The sequence below is a fragment of the Lutzomyia longipalpis genome, chromosome 1, assembly GCF_024334085.1.
Source record: "Lutzomyia longipalpis isolate SR_M1_2022 chromosome 1, ASM2433408v1".
Lineage (NCBI taxonomy): Eukaryota > Metazoa > Arthropoda > Insecta > Diptera > Psychodidae > Lutzomyia > Lutzomyia longipalpis.
This window is the reverse complement of record NC_074707.1, coordinates 9,825,781-9,846,721: the sequence shown is the minus strand read 5'-3', so window position 1 is coordinate 9,846,721 and position 20,941 is coordinate 9,825,781. Positions and strand designations below refer to the sequence as shown.

The 20,941-nt window shown below is 34.9% G+C and overlaps 1 protein-coding gene across 4 annotated transcripts in view; it reads left to right on the top strand.

Annotated features, from left to right (window-relative positions):
* The window catches only part of LOC129788634 (neuroligin-4, X-linked), a 63,226-nt gene extending 42,546 nt beyond the window's left edge, over positions 1 to 20,680 (top strand). For all 4 annotated transcript variants that reach the window (XM_055824870.1, XM_055824887.1, XM_055824862.1 and 1 more), the window contains exons 6-10: positions 3,342 to 3,489; positions 6,308 to 6,811; positions 9,349 to 9,458; positions 16,013 to 16,488; positions 18,577 to 20,680. In XM_055824870.1, the coding sequence (XP_055680845.1) occupies positions 3,342 to 3,489; positions 6,308 to 6,811; positions 9,349 to 9,458; positions 16,013 to 16,488; positions 18,577 to 18,957 (1,619 nt within the window). In that variant the 3' untranslated portion in view covers positions 18,958 to 20,680. The remainder of the gene's footprint in view (positions 1 to 3,341; positions 3,490 to 6,307; positions 6,812 to 9,348; positions 9,459 to 16,012; positions 16,489 to 18,576) is intronic.
* Positions 20,681 to 20,941: the final 261 nt, after the last annotated feature.

The following is a 20,941-nucleotide window of genomic DNA, read 5'->3' as shown; positions in this document are numbered from 1 at the left end:
GAGACGGAGAAAAATGCAAAAGTTCCGAAGCGAGTTCCGCGTGCATTTGTAATTCAAACGTTCTTATTTATTCTTCAAGTGGCATTAATTCCAAACAGAAGCCCACTAAACTACAATCTAACAAAGTTTCAAGTAGGGGTGCACTTGTGTGATGCAATTGAATCTATAAATGGTTGAATTTCCGTTTTTTTTTTTAGTTTATTGCACAAAAGAGATTCATTAAGATTTTTTCTTCTTTAGCACAATTTAACAAAATTATGCTTTAAATTCCTTTTTCATTCATACACAGAGCTTTTCATGGAATTTCTTTTTTTAATGAATTTCACACGCAAGCATGTGAAATCCTCCCTCATCACACACAAGGGTTGTTTGAGCTTAAAAAACAAGAGCTTTTTGTTGTGTATTTTACAAAATTGTAAATCATAAAATTTTCCTGTCGATTCTTTTGTACCTTTTTGTACAATTGTTTTGCTGCACTAAAAAGCTCCCTCCGTGTGTGTATGTTGTAAAAGTCCATTTTATTTAATAATTTTAATTGTTCTTCTTTAGCATTTTGTGTTTAACATCGTGTTTTTAGCCCTTTGTGATTATTTTTGAAATATCACGTACTTGTACACACACACAGTAGGGGAGCTTTCCACGTTAAACTCTCTTGGTATGGAGTATACTGTGTGTCACATTTAATATTTGCCAGCCAGCATAGTAAATTATAATTGAGTTTGAACTTCGTACACCACAATACAACATACAAAAGCTCCAAAATGAAAATGATAAATAACATACAATACCGAAATATTTCCTTGCATTTAATGTTCATTCCGCATTAAGCTCCTTAATTGGTGGTAATTTCTTCTGCCTCAAAATTGTGTCTCAAGTGTACTGACAATTGTGCTTAAAATTGAGAAACAATGGAAGGAAGTTTGCACTGTGAATTGGGGCAGAATGATAAAAATGAGTAATTTGCAACTGTTACGAGAGCATATTGCAGATGTAAAAAAATTTTTTTTTCCAGATGAAAATGATAAATTTCCTTTAGTGAGCAAACCATGAAAATTATGGTAATTTTTTCTCTCACACACAAATCCCAAGGAAAAAGTTTACTCACTCAGAACATTGCCCAAAATTTATGATGCACCTGACGACGTATATATAGTTGGCATATTTGCTCATTTTACTTGTCTACGTGCCCATAGTTACTCTATATACATATTACAATATAAGGGATGAATTTGTAAATATTTTTTTAGTAAACATTAACTAAGGTAATCATTTCCAGTGAGAAAGGATTTGAGGGATATTTATTAAATAAAATATCCCTGCAAAGCTTAATAGAAGATATATCTATATATTTATGATTATATATAGGAAGAGAAAATGTTATTAAAATAGATGATAAAGCTTAAAAAAGTAAATAGAAAGTTAGGAGATGATTTTAATTCATTATTAAATTAAGAAAATAATCAATTAATCTGTGTTATTAACACTAGAGGACAAGATTGGTAATCGCTGCCAAATTGAATTTTTTTTAAACCGCCATAGATTAAAATCTATCTAACTTATCTTGATAAATTCTACATCTACATATATGTAGGCTATTTCAAATACTAGAAGTTCGTCAAAAGAAAATCTGGAAAAACGTTTTCCTTATAATTGAAAATTACGCTCAGAGTTTGAGGTTAGAAATTCGTGTCCTCAAAATGTTTAAATAAAGTAAAATCAGTAAAATGTTCCAAATAATTTACAAAGTATTCTTGTCTTTAAAAAAAAGTATTTTTTTTTCATCTGATTCACTTAAGAGACTAACTTTAAAACAGACTAACAGTTTTAAAAAACTAATATTCATAAAGTTTTTTGAAATTGAAAAAATATAAATTCTAGAAGTTCTAGAAAAAAGAGATTTAGTCTTTACAAATGCGCCCAATTGAGAGTTGCCTTCACCACACCGTGATAAGTTATAAAATTTATATTGAGAAAGTTTTCCCTGTACAATTACCTGCCTGATGAAGAGGGAATAAAACCTTCGAAACGTTGCAGACAATTTTGTGTTTGAGAAACCGCTGAAGGTCGAAAACCGCGCCCTCCCACACCACAAACTATCTCATTCGACCGCAATCCACCCATCAAAGAGATTAAAACTATAATGCCGTTTAAGCCTTCTAAAGGGAGTTTATCTACCGAATCTTTTGATTTTTTAGTCGAATTAATCGAATATTGGCAAATAATTCCAATATTTCTTTAAGTCGGAATATTTTCATTCAGATAAAAACTTATTTTTATCGCCTAAATCACTTTTTTCGGCTTGAATTTAGCACTTTAAGGGTTTAGTCCTTTAAAAGCTTGAATTTAGTTCTTTTTAGGCTTAAATTTAGTAGTTATTCGGCTTGAATTTAGCCCTTCTTTAAGCTTTCGCGCCGCAATCTGAAACTTTTTAGAATAAAAAACTAAGAATTCTTTATCTGCTGAATCTTTTGAATTTTTTTGCGAATTATCCAAATAAGTTTATTTAAATAAACACCCCTTTATCCTGTTCGACATGAATAAAAGTGAATAGACTCCTTTGCACATCTAACAATGCACAATTAGGTCAACTTTTCGACATATGAGAATTTTTTTCTTTGTAAATCCACGAGAAAATATAACGCAAAGAACTCTCAAAGCTGAATGAAGGAAAATTTCCATGAAAATGGTGGGAAAATAGTGCTTTTGGCAGAAATGGTTGCATCCGTGATCAATATTGTCAGTTAGAGTGGCTTTCTGTGTGGAGAATTTGAACGAGCTTTCGGAGGGGGGAATAATGTGAGAGGATTTTGAGACACAAAAGCACATACATAGATATGTACAGTGGATCCAGTGAAGATTGCTTGCAACACGCCTGACCTCGTGAACTGTCGCCCATATCTCATGCTCTTCGCTCCGTCCATGGTGTGTGACGAGGAGAATGTGCACACCTCGAATTACCCGGATGGTGTTTGAGTGGAAAATTCATATGAATTGCATATTTGTCACGCGGATTTATCTCTCGTTCTTCCACCACTCGATATTCCTCCACGAAATACCCGGATAATGTGCTACTAATATTGACAAATATTGTTCAGGGTTTGAAAGATATTTCGTTTGTGAGGATTTATTGCTTGCTGCCGACACTTTTGCACAAAACACCCCCAAACAACTACCCCACCGCAACATATGGTCGCCCCTGTTGTGTGGGAGAGAAGTTTATGTTTTATGTTTTATGAATTATGAACCCCAATTTGATAAGTATTCAAATTGACCGCGTATAAATAACATTGCATCCGTTCTCATTGTATGCTGGGGGGGTTGTTTCTCTTGTTGTATTGCAGATAGTGGAGATTCATCATCGGGTGAGTCGGGTCAGGAGGACTACAAAGGTGAAGGCTCACAGGTGAAACTGACACAACACCCGAGGAATACTCTGTCCATTATTAATTCAGTGCTGCTGCACAAACAAGCAATCAGCAAATTGACGAGGTAAGAAACACTCGTGCAAGTGATAATTCCTCCTCTTCTGCACAAGACACACAATTCGGTTAACAAACTTTTTGGACATACACACAGCTCCGAGTTTGTACAGTGCCAACACTTTGATATGTCTTTTTTTTTGCTAAACTTTCTCTCTTTCTCTGTGCAATCCTTGTTGAAGAAAATTTATCAATGAAATCTTCTCGATTTTGCACGTAAACTTGGATTTACAAGAGTGCACACACAAAGAGAGGCTCTTGATGTGAAATTCTTGAGAAATTTTCCTCCTTACACAGTAATTCTTGACCTTTGTACACTTCACCTCTACGTACCTTCTATGTACCTCGTTGCAGGGCTCAAAATTGCTCCCTCTTCAGCATGTACCTGGATTATATACAATGTAAAACCGTGTAGCATAGGTACCGAAAATTGCGTATTAATTTTATGTTTGAGCCACCCTCAGGAGATACTTTCATGGCTAATTTACTGACACGGAGCTTTTTCGCCTTTCGCAAAGAGGAAGAAGAGGTTCAATTTCGAGTACAGAGAGCTTAAAGCTCTTCGCGTTAAACGTAATTTAATCTTATGATAATGAATTTGCTTTGAATAGAGCGAGCCGCCTCTTCAGTAGAGGCCCAAAAAAAAGAAGGAAAAAGTACCTCAATTGTGACCTACATTTACCCTCTAAATTACCATTAAAATATCCTCTTTCTCTTGCATTCCCCCCAAAAACGGTAAGAAAAATTTAACTTTTTTTTTGGATAATTTATTCTGGGAGTGGAAAATTTTTGGTAAAATATACAAATTTTAATATAGACCGAACTTTTCATAACCATTTCAACTATTAGGTCAATTTTGTATAATTCAATTCCATCTGGTTTAGATGGGAAAATATTTAAATTCCCCAGCAATTAAGGATCAGTCAGCTTGGAATAATTGAAGTTTTGACTCTCTAACTTTATTATATGGCTTTTGATATTTTATTTTCTAACACACACACACCATTTGCATTAAAAAGGGTATTTTGCCTCAGGGGGCGAAATTATTTTTTACAGCATGAAATTATAAAAGGAAAATCATGCCAAAGATGGGGAGATTCAAAGCAAAAAACAAAATTGGGTAATTAAATAACTTTGTGTATGTATCCAAAAGTTGGAATAATTTAGGCAAAGAGCCAAAGTCGATTGATGTTGTCTCCTATTTACAGATTTCAGCAAAAAAAAATCAAATGAAAATTCTTACCAAAGATTGATTTTTATGTGCCAGTAAAAGGGGAATGTGGGGTGGAATGAGTTGATTTTGATTGAATAATTTTTGAAAGCTTTCGCCGAAGCTTTTACAAAGTAATTTTTTGATGAGAAAAAATCTAATTGATTTCTTTTGTAAAGATATTGAAAAAAAATCTTTTTTTTTTTAATATTCTAAAAATTATCTAAAAAAAAAATATTTTAATTTAAATTGAAACTTTGCACAAAGTTAGAATTCTTGTGGCCTTTAGAAGAATTCTTTTATTCGTAAAATTGAGAATAAATCAATATAAAACAGACATTGCCGGAAATTTATTCAAGGGCTGGCATTAATCTTTTGGAGGTTTTTAGTGGCCAAAGTGGCCAATTTGACTGTTTTCAATCGCATCAGAATTAAAATCTATATAACAGTTCATGATAAATTCTACATCTGTGTATATAAGGAAGTTTCATTTACTTTGAGATCGTCGAAAGAAAACTTGCAAAAATATTTTCTTTTGAGAGAAAATTAAAATCAAACTTTTGAGGTTAGAAACCTCGATCCTCCAAGTGTTAAAAAATTCTTTTCTTTTAATTTAAAATAACGCTAAAAGTTGGATTAAAAAGATTAATAGAGATTTATAGAGATTATGATTGTTAAATCATTTTAACAGCTTTTATATTAAAATTATCATTTTATTTGTGAAATTCTAACGTTAAACGCTCAATTTCTTACGATTGACGTTTTTTCACATTTATTTTCTAAAGCTTGACGTTTATTCTAACGTTTGATATTCATTTACTTACGTTAGTCAAACTTTTTCAAAAATTTTGACATTTTTTTCATCGCTTAAGCTTTTTTAAAACGCTCGACGTTTTTTGTCTAACATTTGACGTTTTGTTTCTACTATTTGACATTTCTTTAAAAACGTCCAAAAATCCTTTTCTAATGTAAATTTTTACTTGGAAATAAATTCTTATTAAACTCGAAACTTTTGGGGCGTTTAGATAACCCAAAACCACCCCCCCCCCTGAGGCTACGTCACTGATAGAAAAGCTCAAAGTTTGGAATTTATTTTTTGCTACTTAGAAATGCATTAAGTTGGATACATAATTCGGTAGTTAAATAAAAAAAAATCTACAATGCTACAAATCTGTCCAATATCCATTTCTATTGCCCTGCAATGTATCCACCACTGTGCACAGGGGATAGAGAGAAGAAAAGGACTTCGCTGAGAAGGAGTGAAGAAAGGAGAGAAAGAAAGGCATATTTATGTGGCTAATATCCATAAGTTTGTGCAAAACAGAATATATATGTGGAGCTTTTTGCACACATATGTATGTATTGTGTGTGTCCAAAAAGCATATATCACTGATTGTATGTCTCGTTGCTCGAAAATGTTTCACAAATGTATTTCAATTGAGTGAACCTTTTATGTGTCTGACTTTAATTCATATTTCTCTGCTTTACAATGAATGAAAAAAAAACCCTCTCCATCGATCCTTTGTGACGGGGTACAACTCCTTCGTCTGGAACTTTTGTACATGGGCGGGTATTCTGTGGTGCAATGAATGGATTCGACATACGTGCGCCATTCCAGATATGATCTGATGACGGGCGTTACGAGGGCCGAATCGTATTTTTCATTCAATTCTGAGGACGTTCAGTATGGCATTGAGGCGGACAGGAGGTCAAAGATCCTGAGGACATACGTCAAAAATACCTACAGCTACCATCTAAATGAGATACTGGCAACAATTGTGAATGAGTATACAGACTGGGAGCGACCGGTGCAGCATCCAATTAATATTCGTGATGAAACAATGGAGGCACTGAGTGATGCCCAAATTGTTGCCCCAATCGCCCAAACTGCCAACATCCATTCGGCCGATCATCGAAATTCCTTCCTCTATGTTTTTGAATATCAATCCAAATTTGGGGATTACCCACAGCGACAGGGATGTATCCATGGTGAGGATTTGCCATATGTCTTCGGTGCCCCACTTGTCGGTGGCTTCAACCATTTCACGAGGAATTACACAAAAGCCGAAATCGCACTCTCCGAAGCTGTCATGCTCTACTGGACTAACTTCATAAGAACTGGGTAAAATCATCAATCACATATCTTTTGCTAAAACACTACCATCCATCCGAATATGCCTCCCCTCCCCTCCCCCATACCTCCATCTTCATAACATTCTCATCCATAAACCTCCCCGCAACCCGCCCACGCAGAGAGCTTTGGTTTTTAGTAGAGGGAGAATGAGTAGAAATTTCCGGTGGGTGATTTCAATTGATTCCATTTTCAGGGCGGGCCATGGTCGTTCCTACCATTCAACACTGTCACATCCCCAAAATTATGTATATATATGTATCCCTTTTTGTCCCCAAAAAAGCATTTCCAGCACATCCCCAAAGCGACATAACTCAAATTGATTTCACAAAGATTCCAGGTGAAAGTCCTGCTTTATTGGTTTTATTAATAGAATGATGAATGGGGGGACACATTCAACAAGCAATGTTTGGAATATGCCAGTAATTTTGAATGCTCTTAAGCCCCCATACTCCCTTTGGCAGTGAATGGGTCAATAGAGAGGTATACACATAATAATTTAAGGGGCTCATGCATCATTTTCTTATGTATTATTCAACTTTTGTCATATGCTCAATTGAGAATTAAATTTTGAGCCCCTTAATTGGTTTTCCGTTTAAAGTTATTGGTAGAATTGTTGAAGGACTGTTTGAAAAACAGGTAAAATTAAATTGGGTGTTAGTTTTTCAATTTTCAGCGACGTTTTGAATTATTTAGAGAAGAGCGGGGCAAAAAAAGTCAATGAAAGCTTTTAAAGAAAGTTTAAAAAATCTCATATTTTTCAAGGAAATAGTGCAAAGTGTAGAGCTGAGTTTGTTAGGAAATTTTCTGCTCTACAATTCTGTCTCAAACCCCTTTACTTTATTTTTCTGGAAAATGTGATATTTTGACCTTTTCCTAATCCATTTGGGTGAGCTTTTTTGCCCCGTTCTCCTTTAAAGTCATTTCCAGTTATTTTTATAAATTTTACCCAAAATATTGCATTTTTTCTGTCTTTCGGTGTTTGTCAGCATAAATCAACGTCCCCCCGAGGAAAACGCAGCAATTTTGTCAAAGCTTTCGACCCAGCTGCGGGTCTTTATCAGTGGCTTCAAGGATATTTATTTAATATAAAAACATAGATCTTTAATTACGTTAATTTAATTTTAATTTATTCTGAAGAACACTGGAAAACAGAAATATTTAAAAATTGATATCGTCAGAGGCAGAAGAAAGTTAAATTTAACTTAAAAATTGTATTAAAATATTGTAGTTGTATCTCTATTTTTCAATGAAAAGCCCCTCAAGCTTACAACTCTCTTCATCACTGGAAAGTTTCAGAATAATATTTTTAGAGCACTGAAAAATGTTGATAAATGGCAGTTTAATTAGGATTTTGAAAATGATTTTAAACCCAGAAAATGACAAAAACTTTATCAAAAATTTGCTTAACTAGGATTTTTAATGGATTGCAAAAGAAAACTAAAAATTTCTTTCAATTTCCATGAAACGTCCTTTAAATCTTCAAAGCAGAAAATGTAAAAACTAAATTTTATTATCCACTGTACAACACATTATTTGAGTTGGAAGGGGGTTAAGGGATTTATGCTTAACCACGTTAAATTGGTCATAGCAATGTGCCATAATATTAATATTCATTGTAATTTTAAAACAAGATTATATTTTGATTATGAAAGCTAAATCCTCCGCTTTTCACAAAGATTCCAATAAATATTTTATTTGTAATTTGCAAATTTTAAAATATGAATTTTTCATCATTCATTTGGTTTGGAATCTCTCGTTTTTTTTTTAATTTATAAAATAGCACTCATTCCTGCGGTCAGAAATGCTAATAATGCTGTCGATTTAATTGCAATATCGGCATTCAATAAGTTATCGCTTGTCAAATAAATATTCAAAGTTTATTACTTTTTTTTTTAAATGATTTTCATATAATTGATTAAAATATCAACATTTCTGTGATTCTTTTAAGTGGAATCGTTAATTAAAATTGATGGGAAGAAAAATATTTTTTCTACGAAATTTACCCAAAAATTTAAAATAAAAATCCATTTTTTTTAATTAAAAATTGTTTATTTTTACAAGGTTGTATAATAAACTCATTGAGCTAATTTTTATCGATCCAAATTTTCATATCATTTTAATTGCCTCCCATTGACCGCACTTGCCACATATCTGGGATGTTTATATAGTGCGGCAAAAAGCGAAAATTATAGCTTGATTAGCTCACAAGCAGATTTTATCAATCTAATAACATTTTGCCACATTTTTGTGCCTCTGTGCTGCCAAAAAGTGGTTCAGGATGCGTTGCACACAGCAGAATGTTTGAAATTAGTTTGTGGCCGAAACGATCGATTAGTTTGTGATTTTAATCTTTTCTCTCGCACTGTGAAAATTCAACTGATTCCCCTATATAGCTACTTTTCCGCATCTATTTATCTCCCTTTCACTGCGAATTGTAGTATTTTTGGCTCTGTTGTTTGCTCTCTAATAAATTCTTTTTCATTTCTCCCTTCCGGTCTGGCATTCAACATTTTGGACGGAATCAGAAATCCCAATGAGCAGCAAGATTTATTTGATGGCAAACAGGAGAAGCTCCGAATAAAGAACATCGAGTGGTTCCCATATGATACGGTTCACAAGAAATTCCTCAATTTAGGTAAGTTCAGCCACACCTCCTTCCTATATTTTTGGGGTGTGTATGGTGGGAAGTTCCCCTTTTGCACCTTCACCACTCCATCCCCTCTGCCAACCTCTTAAATGTACATAGCAGCAGTTTTCTCATGGGAATGAGGTGATTTTTTGCTTTTAGCATTCTTATATTGGGTGTGGGGATACAAATAAATATTCCGACAACACCAGTTGAATCAGCAAAAGAGGTCCATTTGGGGATGATTTTCGTCTTTTTTTTTCTCTTTGCACCCTCCCCTCCCCATCCCCCTTAGTCATGACTTTTCACTGGGAGAATAAGAGCGGCTTTTAAGAGTTTTCTTTTGGATGGCAGGGAAGGGGGGTTTGTGTGTGTTTGGGGGAAAGTAATATGGGGGCGAGAAAGTTAATTATTTTCTCTAAAATAAGCCCCCCAATAAATCACTATACCCACCGAGACGGGGCCAGCCTTTTTCGGCACACTTAAAGCCGCACGGTCGTAAGGAGGAATCCTGCATTAATCTCTAACGTGCTTTTGGATGAAATCCCTGCAGAGAGAAAGTATATACGTTGTATATATAGTACAAACACCACTGGGGAGCAGCCAGAAGCTCTTCCACTGAATTTTTTATGATGACACTCCTTGGACGACAAACACGAAGGAGAAATTCCATTGGAATTTTATCATCGCACCCAGGGATGAGGTCCTTGCGTTAAGGGTGTGGGCCCCATATGTGGTGGTGATGGTAGTTATTTCAGAGCATGGGATATGCGGACCTCACAAGTTAATTCATCAAAAACTCTTCACACATGAATTGCACACGGAATGGGACTCAAGGCAGCCCAAAGGGAGTGGGGAAGGCTAAAAATGGAAGAGTGTGAGGTGTCTTTGGGGTTTTACCCTTCTGATTAAATTCTCACATCCCTCCCTACCCCTACCCCTTCTCCTGGAACCCACAGGAAAACGGTGTGGGTGTGAGTTTCACAGGGAAAAGCAAAACCCACTAAAATATTTGGTTGGTGATGAGTGAGAGAGAGCTTTTCGATGTTATGTGTGATTTTGGACTGTGATTTCATGTCCCAATGCCCGATTAATTCATCACCAACTGCTCAAAGGGATAAAATATGAGCTTTACGTGCGATTCATATCATTTGGACGGGGGGTGGTGGTAACAAGAGTAAGGACAAATTAGCGAGAAATCCCTTGATAATGTCCTAATCCGGACCCAAAAGTATGGAGATTTTTCACAAGATTAAGGAGTAATTGATCCCTATAATCTTCTGTTTCTACGGATTAGATTTAATTTAATGACGAGTAAATTTCTGAATTTAACACCCCAAAAGGAATACTCTCATTGAATTTTAATTCTTCTTTGATTAGAACGTTCACTTTGCTTGAAAAGAATTCGACAAAATTAAAAAAAAAAAAAACTGTTTTTAAATTAACTTTTCAGGGCAGTTTTGAAATGAAAGTTCATGAAAAAGCTCAAAAAAACATCCTTCGTTTATCAAGATTAATATAATTAGAATAGAAAGAAAAGTTCCAGAGCTTTGTGGCAGATATATAATTAACCAAAGCATGTACTGTACAGTGTACCACCCTAAGCAGATTGTAGCTAAATCAACCAAGAACATGGTATTGGGTCTTGCTTCAATTGTTTGGCATTTAGAATTAAATTAATGAAATTGAATATGCAGAATAGATAAACTTTAATCCACCACAGGGTGATGTGAGGGGGAAAGTCATGTTGCATTCTATAAATTTGCACAGTTTGCAATGCGATTAGTTAAACCGGAGGGGAGAACATTAAATTTTACACGCTACAAAAGCAGAAATTATGCTTTTCCAATAAACATTACCCTCAAAAACTTTCCGGGCAAGCAAAAAAGGGGTATTTTTGACGGCAAATTCAAAGCAAAAAAGGCTTCACAAAAATTGACATTACAAGAGAACCCCTTGATGGACTTGAGTGAAATTTTTTTTAAAGTTAGACGATAATGTCTACTTTTAATTTTGATGAAATTTGAGCCAAGTGTAACTTATAAAAATTAAATGGTCAACGGATGAAGTTAGGTTACCTTATTTGTAACATAAAGGTATCACAAAAAAAACATTAAAAAAGAACCACGTGACGGATCGGGATGAATTTTCTTTTAAAGTTAGGCGACATGATTACCTACTATTTGAATCCAAGTTTGTTCAAATCGGTCAACCACAGCCTGAAATGTAATCAAAAATGTATTTTTTCACTATAGTTTACGAAAATGGCTGCCACGACCGAAATGCTTGACCGATTTTTAAAAATTTACCATAGTTGGAAAGGTAATTAAATTACCTTTCCAACGATAGTTTATTTGTTAAAATCGGTGCACTAACGGCCGAGATGCAAGAGGTCAAAGTCAAAATTTGTAAAATCGTGAAAAAACGCTTTTACCTAGCTTTACCAAAATGGCTGCTAAAAAATAACGGGTTGACTGATTTTCAAACATTGAACAGTTTTGGAAAGGTGAGAAATGTACCTTTCCAAAACTAATAAATTGTTTAAAATCGGTTAACCACAGCCGGAGATATAGCCACCTGAAATTTACCTTCAAAAATACCCCATTTTTGCTTGCCCGGAAATTTTTTAAGGGTAGTGTACATAATAGACAATGCATTTGCCATTTAAGTTGAAATAGAGTGAAATTTTCAATATATATTTGTTGACTAATTAACTGTGAGCTTCCTCCTTCAGTCAAACAGGTATTTTCCGCCAAAGCTTCCTCCCGCATTTTCCAGCTCAGGGGGTGGTGGGTGGGAGGTGCTTTTGTCAAGTCAAAGTATGTTGTTGTCTCAAATGAGAGAGTGATGAGTAAATATTTTGTTCGATGTGATTGAGTTAATTTATAGTTTGTCCCTGGGGGTATACGTCTATAATTTATCAATTTTATCATCAATTAAATGTCTCTCTGTTTCTCTTTAAGTGTAACGAAGGAGAAGCCTGTACTTATGTAGATAGATAGATCAATTCAAAATTAATAGTTTCCGGGAAATGTGTTGCGAATTTCTAGAGAAATTAACATCCGCCACCCTTTCCGCTGTGGGCGGGTGAGGGCGGTGGATGGGTATTAAGCTATGCTAAAACGAAAGTGTTTGCCCCCGCATGATTGGTACGGCCCACACCCAAAATTAATCCTTAATTTATTGCGTGAGAATTTCAATCAATACCCCCAATATTAGAAGGGGGAGGAGGCATCGCAAATTCCTCCAACAATAGAGATTCTATGAGAAGCCCCGCCTCGTCCTCCCGTGATGCTCTCTACACGGAAGGCCCCATAAATACCATTGTCCTGCTTGTCTCTATGTTATATACCGTTTAGAAATTCATGGTAATTTTGCACTGGGAGGGTCAATTTTGTGTATTTAATTGAATACACATTAAATTTTAATTAGTTATCCAATGTACACACACACAGATGATTTAATAATAAATTCACAATTTTGAACTTAATTAGCAAGTTTACACAACTTAATCATCCACACTCTATCTCATGGATACATTTTACAAATTTCAAAAGTCCTCCTCCAAAGCTCCCCACATACAATCAAAACATTCCCACCACAATGCGATAAGGTGAACAGTTTTTAAGCTCCGAAATCTATCTTAAGCTCAATGAGTGTCGGAATGAATTTATTTTCATGCAACTTTCGGGAGGAAACTTTGTCATTTGCGCTCTGTAGAAACTACTACGTGCCACCCATCCGAAACTTTTCTCTCTTCACTTTTCACTTTAAACTTTATAAAAGCCACCGACACATTGTTGGAAAAATATTTTCGGGAGGGAGGTGTATGTGATACATTTTCAGTTTATCGCGTTTCCGAAAGTTCCATAAATAAATTGTTAAATTGCATTAAATAAGATTATATAAATTATTGCAAATTGATTTAGATGAATTATTCAAAAATTTTGTAGTTATATATTGATTTTAGCAACATCATGGTGGGATTTACAAAGTATTTGTTAAACAAAACTTTGTGAGCTTTTACGGGGAATTTAATTTAATACACCAAACATTGTTGAAAGCAATTTAGTGAAAAAGTCAATTTTAGATTTTATCGCAAAATTGCGAAATGCGCAAATGACACAAAATTCAATTTAACGAAATTTCTTTCATGAGAATATTAATTAAAATAAACATATTAGCAGCTTAATTGGAAACTCCTAATTAAATAAATATTTTTATAGTTAATTTTTTAGTAAATTAAAATACATTGTTGCTTGATTTTTTGTATTTTAAAAAAATCAAGAAGAATAAATGCTCTAGTTTTTGCTAATTTTCTATGCGAAAATAAATTCTATATACGATTTTTTTTCACATGATGTTATTTTTTAAAGTTAGCTGTGTTTCTTTCAGACACAGCTTTTGTGTACCGAGCAAAATCGAAAGTCGTCAGATCGGGCTCAAACTTGGGATGAGCACGAATTAGGGTCCCCACATTCCAAAAAACGTATGCGCCAAAAAATTTTTTTCCGGCCGTCCGTCCGGCCGTCTGGCCGTCCGGCCGTCCGGCCGTCCGGCCGGAGTACAACGCTAAATTGCGAGAGAACGGTGATAGATAGAGACTTGCGGTAAACGGCAAAGTTTAAATATCGACTGGAAGACATCCGATTATGATGTCAAATTTTACCCCCCACCCCCCCGTCCGCCATTTTGAATAACCTCAAAATTTTGTTTTGCCTATATCTCAGCCCCTATTATAGCTAGAGGGCTGAAATTTTGATATGTTGTAGGGGCCATCAATACCTTTCCAACGATACCTCATTTTCGAAAATCGGTCAAGCCGTTTAGTCAATATGGCCGCCACAATTTTTTATCGAAAATCGATCATAACTCGAAAACGGCTTGACCGATTTCGATCAACCCAGGCTCAAATGAAAGCTCTCAACAAGCGCTACAACTCTCTAGAACATCCGAAGTTTCAAAAGTGACCGCTAGGGGGCCAAAAATCAAAAACAAAATTTTCGATGAGTTTTCGATGAATATCTCGAAAACGCCATTATCGATTTGCTTCATTTTTTGATATGTTATAGCTGACTATATTATCTAGTTCCATGCCAAAAATGAAGAAAATCTATGTCGCCGTTCTCGAGATATAGCCTTCCAAAGTTAGCATGTCATATCTCGGGTTCTACAAGTCCGATCTTGATCAACTCAAGCGCATATGAAAGGTTTCGTGAAACCCTACAAATGTCTAGAATATTGCAACTTCGAGAAATGACCGCGAGAGGCTCTGAAGTCAAAATCAAAATTTTCGAAAATTTCGAACTCGAATATTTCGAAAATGCCATTATCGATTTACTTCATATTTTAATATGTTATAGTTGAGATTAAGACCTTTCCAACGATGGTCTAAAATCGAAAATCTATGGAGCCGTTCCCGAGATATGGCGTTTTAAAGATTTCTTGGGGGATGACTTTTCAACTTTTCCCGATTTTGCATGTATTTAAACAAATTCGCGTTCTAGTTTGCTCTCACAAAATTGGTACACTGAAAGAAACACAGCTCCCGTAAGCTTGGTCAGCTTACCCGTACATTTTATATTGCTCTTGATAATTCTTATCTAACGTTTGACATTTTTTTTTACTAACAATTGATATTTATTTTAATCTTTGACGTTTCTTTTCTAACGTTTGACTTTTTTTTTCTAAAGTTCAGCATTTCTTTTAAAAATTTGGCTTTTTTTGAGAATTGACGTATCTTTTGTAACTTCTGACGTTTCTAACGTTTGACGTTTTATTTTGAAATAACTTTTAAATTATTTTCTTGTATCTTTATAACTGGAAATAGTTTTTTTTTTCATATTTAGAAAAAAAATTGATCTGTCTGAACTTCTAGGGTTTAGACAGCCAAATGACCTTCCTTGCTATCTCACTGTAAACAAAATTAAAATGAATAAAGGAGTTTATGCATTTTGGGTCTCTCATGATTAAAAAGAACATGCAAAAAATTAATTTTAGTCAGTTTTTTTTTAATTTTATTTTTCTTGAGATTCATGGAAGACGCTTAACAATTATTTTGTAAACAAAATCAAAAACTTGGAAATACTTTTAAAAAATCAATGCGAAAATTTAATAAGAAGACTTAATTAACTTATGGAAATATTTATAGTTTAAATCAGACTCTGAAGGATTTTTCTTGCCTAATTTTTTATGTTTAAATCTTAAGAGGTTTCTTTTAAAAAATCATTAAGCAATAGCTCCTGAAGCTCCTGAAAAAATTTCGATAAAAAGCTTGAATATAAATCTTTTTATCTTGTTTTATTAATAATTCTTACTTTATATCTAGTTTTTCACTTAAAAAAAAACCTTTAAAAGAATAAAATATGAAAAATCTAACCCCTCCCATAAACAACAACGAAGAAAAAACAAAATAAAATGGTAATAATTCAAAATTAAAGAGCTATTTTGTTGAGGAAATTGTGGGTGTGCTTTAAGTACCTTTTTCAATAATTCTCCTGCTTGCTGTAGCTTTCGTCCTTAAGCCCCCTTTTAATCCTTTTTCGGTGTATTTAATCAAACAGATTTGAAACCTAAGCTGAAGAACCACTACCGTGCCCATCGCCTGTCATTCTGGCTCAATTTAGTGCCTGACCTGCATAAGCCGGGCAATGGTAATGTGCCACTGTCGCATCATCAGCTGGAAGCGGATGATGATTGGGACAGTGTCTCGGAGGCAGAGGCGACGATAAAGCCCCTGAGTCCGCCGCAGGAGCGTGGCCCTATGAATTATTCAATTTTCACCACCCAAGTGTTCTCGCTGTTCAACTTGTCCGCCCCAGCGGCTGCCAATGGTAAGATGGTGCGGGCAAAGAGTACCGGTGATAGCACCGAGGGCAGCGAGGAGTCACAGCAGGGTACAGCAGCACCGCAGGAGGATGGATTTGCGGCCTACAGTACAGCACTCAGTGTCACAATTGCCATTGGATGTAGCCTCTTGATCCTCAATGTTCTCATCTTTGCTGGTGTTTACTACCAGCGCGACAAGACACGCTCACAGGTAAGCCAAAGTACACGCCATTGTGAGCGATAACTGCTCCACATGATAGCTTCAAATGCTTCTCAAATGCAGCAGCATTTGTAAAGCTCGCAAAACTTTAGCTGAATTCCACGAACAAAGCGCATAAAATGTCGGCATTCTTGCAAAATGTACATGTATGTATGTACTGGAACACCAATGAAGTCGAAAATAGGTAAAATGGGGCGAGGGGCATGCAGACAGAATAATTTAGTTTGCATTTCTCGCACACGGTAAAAGGATAAAGTCTTATTTATCCCTGATGAACTCCTACTACGTGACCCCATTCAGGCAAAAGGTGAGGGGGAGAAGTTAAAGAGTGGAAATGGCGGCGGGAGGGTGTTTGCACTCAATACCCAAAGAATCTGCATTCCGCATTACCTGAAATACTTTCATGTGCCAAATGTAAATGTTTATTTCAGATCAATAGCATAGTGCAAACAGACACTAAATTCACTCTCCCTCTCTCTCTCCCTCACCCCCCCTCCCCCCTTTTATGTATTATGCAAAATATCCATTTCGTTCGAGCTCAGGTGGTTTGTAAAGAATCACTTTCACAGATGTTTTCATTTTAATAAAAAGCTCATATATTTTCTATTTGAAATTCTCAAACGTATTTCACTTAAAAAAGAAAATGTTAGAGAGCAAAGGAATTTCTTTTAACATCAATGATGAAGGTCCTTTTTGTTTCTTAAGATCAAATGGTGCATTTTTTGTGATTTTTCTTGGAAAGATCTCTGTGCTAATGCAAAAAAAAAAAAATGTTTAGAGAGGTTAGACGGGGTAATTTGGACACATTGGTAAAGTCATTAATGGGAATATCTCAAGTATGGCAAATGCTAGAAAATTCATTTCTCCACAGTTTAAACTCCCCATAGAGATAATCAATCGTACCAAGTTTGAGGAAAATCCGATCATTAGATTTTCTTTTATTTGATAAAAATCATTTTTTCACTTTTTCAAGTGCTTTTGGCATTTTGAGAATTCGACTCTTCCGATATTTTTTAACGCTTAAAAATTAGTTTATATGTCACTAAGGGTCATTGATCCCTCATAAATACGATAGTGACATCCATTTTCCGATATCTCAAACAGATTTTCCTGTGGAAATGATTTTATCTGGAAAATTGGCGTGGGGTAATTTGGCCACTTGAGTTTTTTCGGCACAATTTTCCACCTACATTTAAGATATTTATTGAGGTTGTGCCTTTTAATGTTTTCTTAAAGATTATAAGCAAAGAATGACAAAGAATTTAAGTTAAAAAAAGAAATTAACGATAATTTGAAAAATGGCTTTTTTTTGAGTTCATGTTTAAGTTTGAGGTTCTGTTAAATATTTTATCTGGCAAATTATCGCAAATAATTCCTAGATAAATAATCGGAAAAAACAAATTATTTTATTGTACAAAAATTTCCATGTTTTATAGGTTTGTTCAATATTTATCCGCATTTCTAACCTAACATTTTTACCATTACATTTAATGGGGATGAATGAGACAGAAAATCAAAATTGTACTGCATTTATGTGAATATCTTAGGTTAGAAATACGTGTAAATATTGGACAAACCAATATTTATGCGCAAATGTGTCCAAATTACCCGAGCTCGGGGTAATTTGGACACTAAGCTAAGGGTCCAGGAAAATGGAAAATTCACCCATTTCTCATCGAAATAGAGAAAAGTGTTATATGGGAAAGTTGTAGGCCGGAAAATTTCCTACAAAATAGGGCTATTTGTTTTTCTTCGTACTACCATACTTGCTTGATATATCCCAGAAACCGCCAAAGTGGTCAAATTACCCCTTTCTCCCCTACTGTTGAACTTTGAATTGCACAATAATTTAAACATTAACGATCTTTAACGGCAATTTTTAATATTTTTAAAGCTTTGAAAATTAACGGAAAAATACAATTTAATTATTTAAAGTTAAATTTTGAATAAGTACCCAAAAAGATCCTTTTTGTGCTTTTTTTTAAAGAAAATTTTGCTTTAATGTGCGACATTGAAGATTGAGAATTCTTAAGGAAAATTCTTCAAGAATATTTCCTCCTTCTCTGTATCCACCCACAGGATCTTCAGGCATCCGGTGGAGGTGGCTACAAGAAGCGCTCGGAAAATGGGAAGGTGCCCAATAATATTTGTGGTGATCTCGATGGCACGACAATTCACCTCAAGAGTGACCCAACGGCCATTTTAACGCATCACCACGTGATGCAGCATCAACTGCCACCACTTGACTGTATGGATGGGCCACAGCGTGCCCCACCACCGCCGAAATATCTCAAATCCTTCCCGGAGAATGCCATGTTGGCACCAAATACGCTGCAACTCCTGGGAAGGAATCTCAACTCGTGCAGCATCGATGGGACGGCAACGGTGACCAAGTCGAGTCTCAAGCAGACCAACAGTGAGTCAAACCCCCAAGCGGCTGTCGATGAGCTGCGTGTGTGACGGCAAATGAACTCCGAGACACTACCGCGTGTCAAGAAGTCCCTTCAGCCAACGGCGATGTTTCATCCCATGTGCTGAACTGGACAACATCGCACGCAGAGATGTCATCGGAGGGAAAAATTCTTTTTTTTTTGGCGCGATAAAAAAAAACAAGAAGCAACATCCTGAATATATTTATGTGGTCCTGTGCATACAAATTAATTAATTGGTGAGTGATGTACATACCTTTACACCCCTTTATCATAGAGATCACAACATACCCCTTTCCTCCCTAAAAAATACCCCAAGAACGTATCGCAAGAATGCACAAACACACAGAAGTACACACAAACATACACACACTCAATCTTTGCAAAAGGAAATTTGTATTAACAATTATGCAAATGGAAGTGTGCAGACATTTTCCGGGATAATCTCTCTCTCGTCTTCCCAATGTCTAAAGTAATTGCTTCTCCAAAGAGGGTTTCATTGAGAGAAATTTGGGACAAGAATACTTGCCATTTGCAATTAAATGCAATTGATTCCCATTGAATTCCAATCACGTGGAAACAATGGCAGAGAATTCAATCATTCGCCCTCCACATTTTCCCGTGTAGACGTGCATGTGATTGGTGCATAAGATAAGATGAAATTCTCAGAATTTTCTTCAAAGAACATACATAATCAATGAATTATTTTGTTTTCAATCTGGAACTGTGTTGGTGGAATTTTGCAAAAAGGGGTGAGAAACTGACTGCTTCTTTGCAAGAGAAATGTGGGAGGATATACTGAAGGGAAATTTGAATCTCTCGAGAAATTTTTGTTTTAATTTTTTTTATTGATGTTGAGAGAATGTGGAGAAGATGTTAATTGAGACCGGAATATTCATGAAAATATTAATTAAATGAAAAATCGTATAATCAATCAATTTTAGGAATTTTATCAAGAAAAATTTTGAAATATTTTTTAAATGAATTTAAGTCCATTTTTAAATTCAATAGAATTTCTAAAAAAAAAATTTTAACGGATTTAAGCAATTCGAATTTTAAAATCGTTCTTTGTCTTTTCTTAGATTTTTTTTAATTAACCAGAAATTTATTTTTCTTTAACAAATATTTCTCAAATTGATTTCATTTTTTTTCAAATTTATTTAACTTCATGGAATATTTCGGTTTAATATTCAGAAATATTATTTTTCTACGCGACGTGTAATAAATAAATGAATGCTGTCAAAATGATTACCCGGCTGGTCCAAAGGTAATCCTGACTTGCCCATTTGTTTACATAAAAACGGCACAAAAATTTTATTTTCACAAAAGTCAAAAAATATCAAGAATTTTGGTTAGGAATTGGGTTTTCAGACTACATATTCTAGATAATTTTGAAGTTAATTTTTACTTTGAAAAAAAAAAAAAAGCTGTGTCATAAAGAACAAAGGGGTAGATTTTGATAAAAATCTTTTCTTTTCTTTTTTAACAACTTAAAATTTTGTTATAAGATTTTGACAGATAGAGTTTTGAAATAGTTCTGTTGTCTTTTTTATGAAAGATAAATGAAGAATTAGTTGCTCCACAAAACGGTCAGATAGAACTTTAAAGAGCCCTGCAAAAGTAATTTTCCTTCAAAAATCCGATTAAAAAAAGAAATAAAATGTCAAAATTCAAAAATCTTATAATTGACGAATTGTTAGTGAAGAAAAGAAATATTTTTTATCAGAATCTACCACAAAGTTTAATTCAAGAAATGTAAAGAAATTCCGAAACTATTCTCACGGAATATAAAAATCCAAAATTAGTTCTACGAAACACAAAAAAAACTACAATTTACTGTTAAGGCTCCAACAGATGGACGAGAAATTTCTCGTGCGGTGCGGTGCGGCGAGGATTTCGTGGCCCATCGTCGCTTCGGATTGGGCGAAAAACGTTCTCGTACGGTGCGGTGAGAATGTGTGTGCCATCTCTCGCTTCTGATTGGCCGAAAACCTCGCCGCGCCGCATCGCACAAG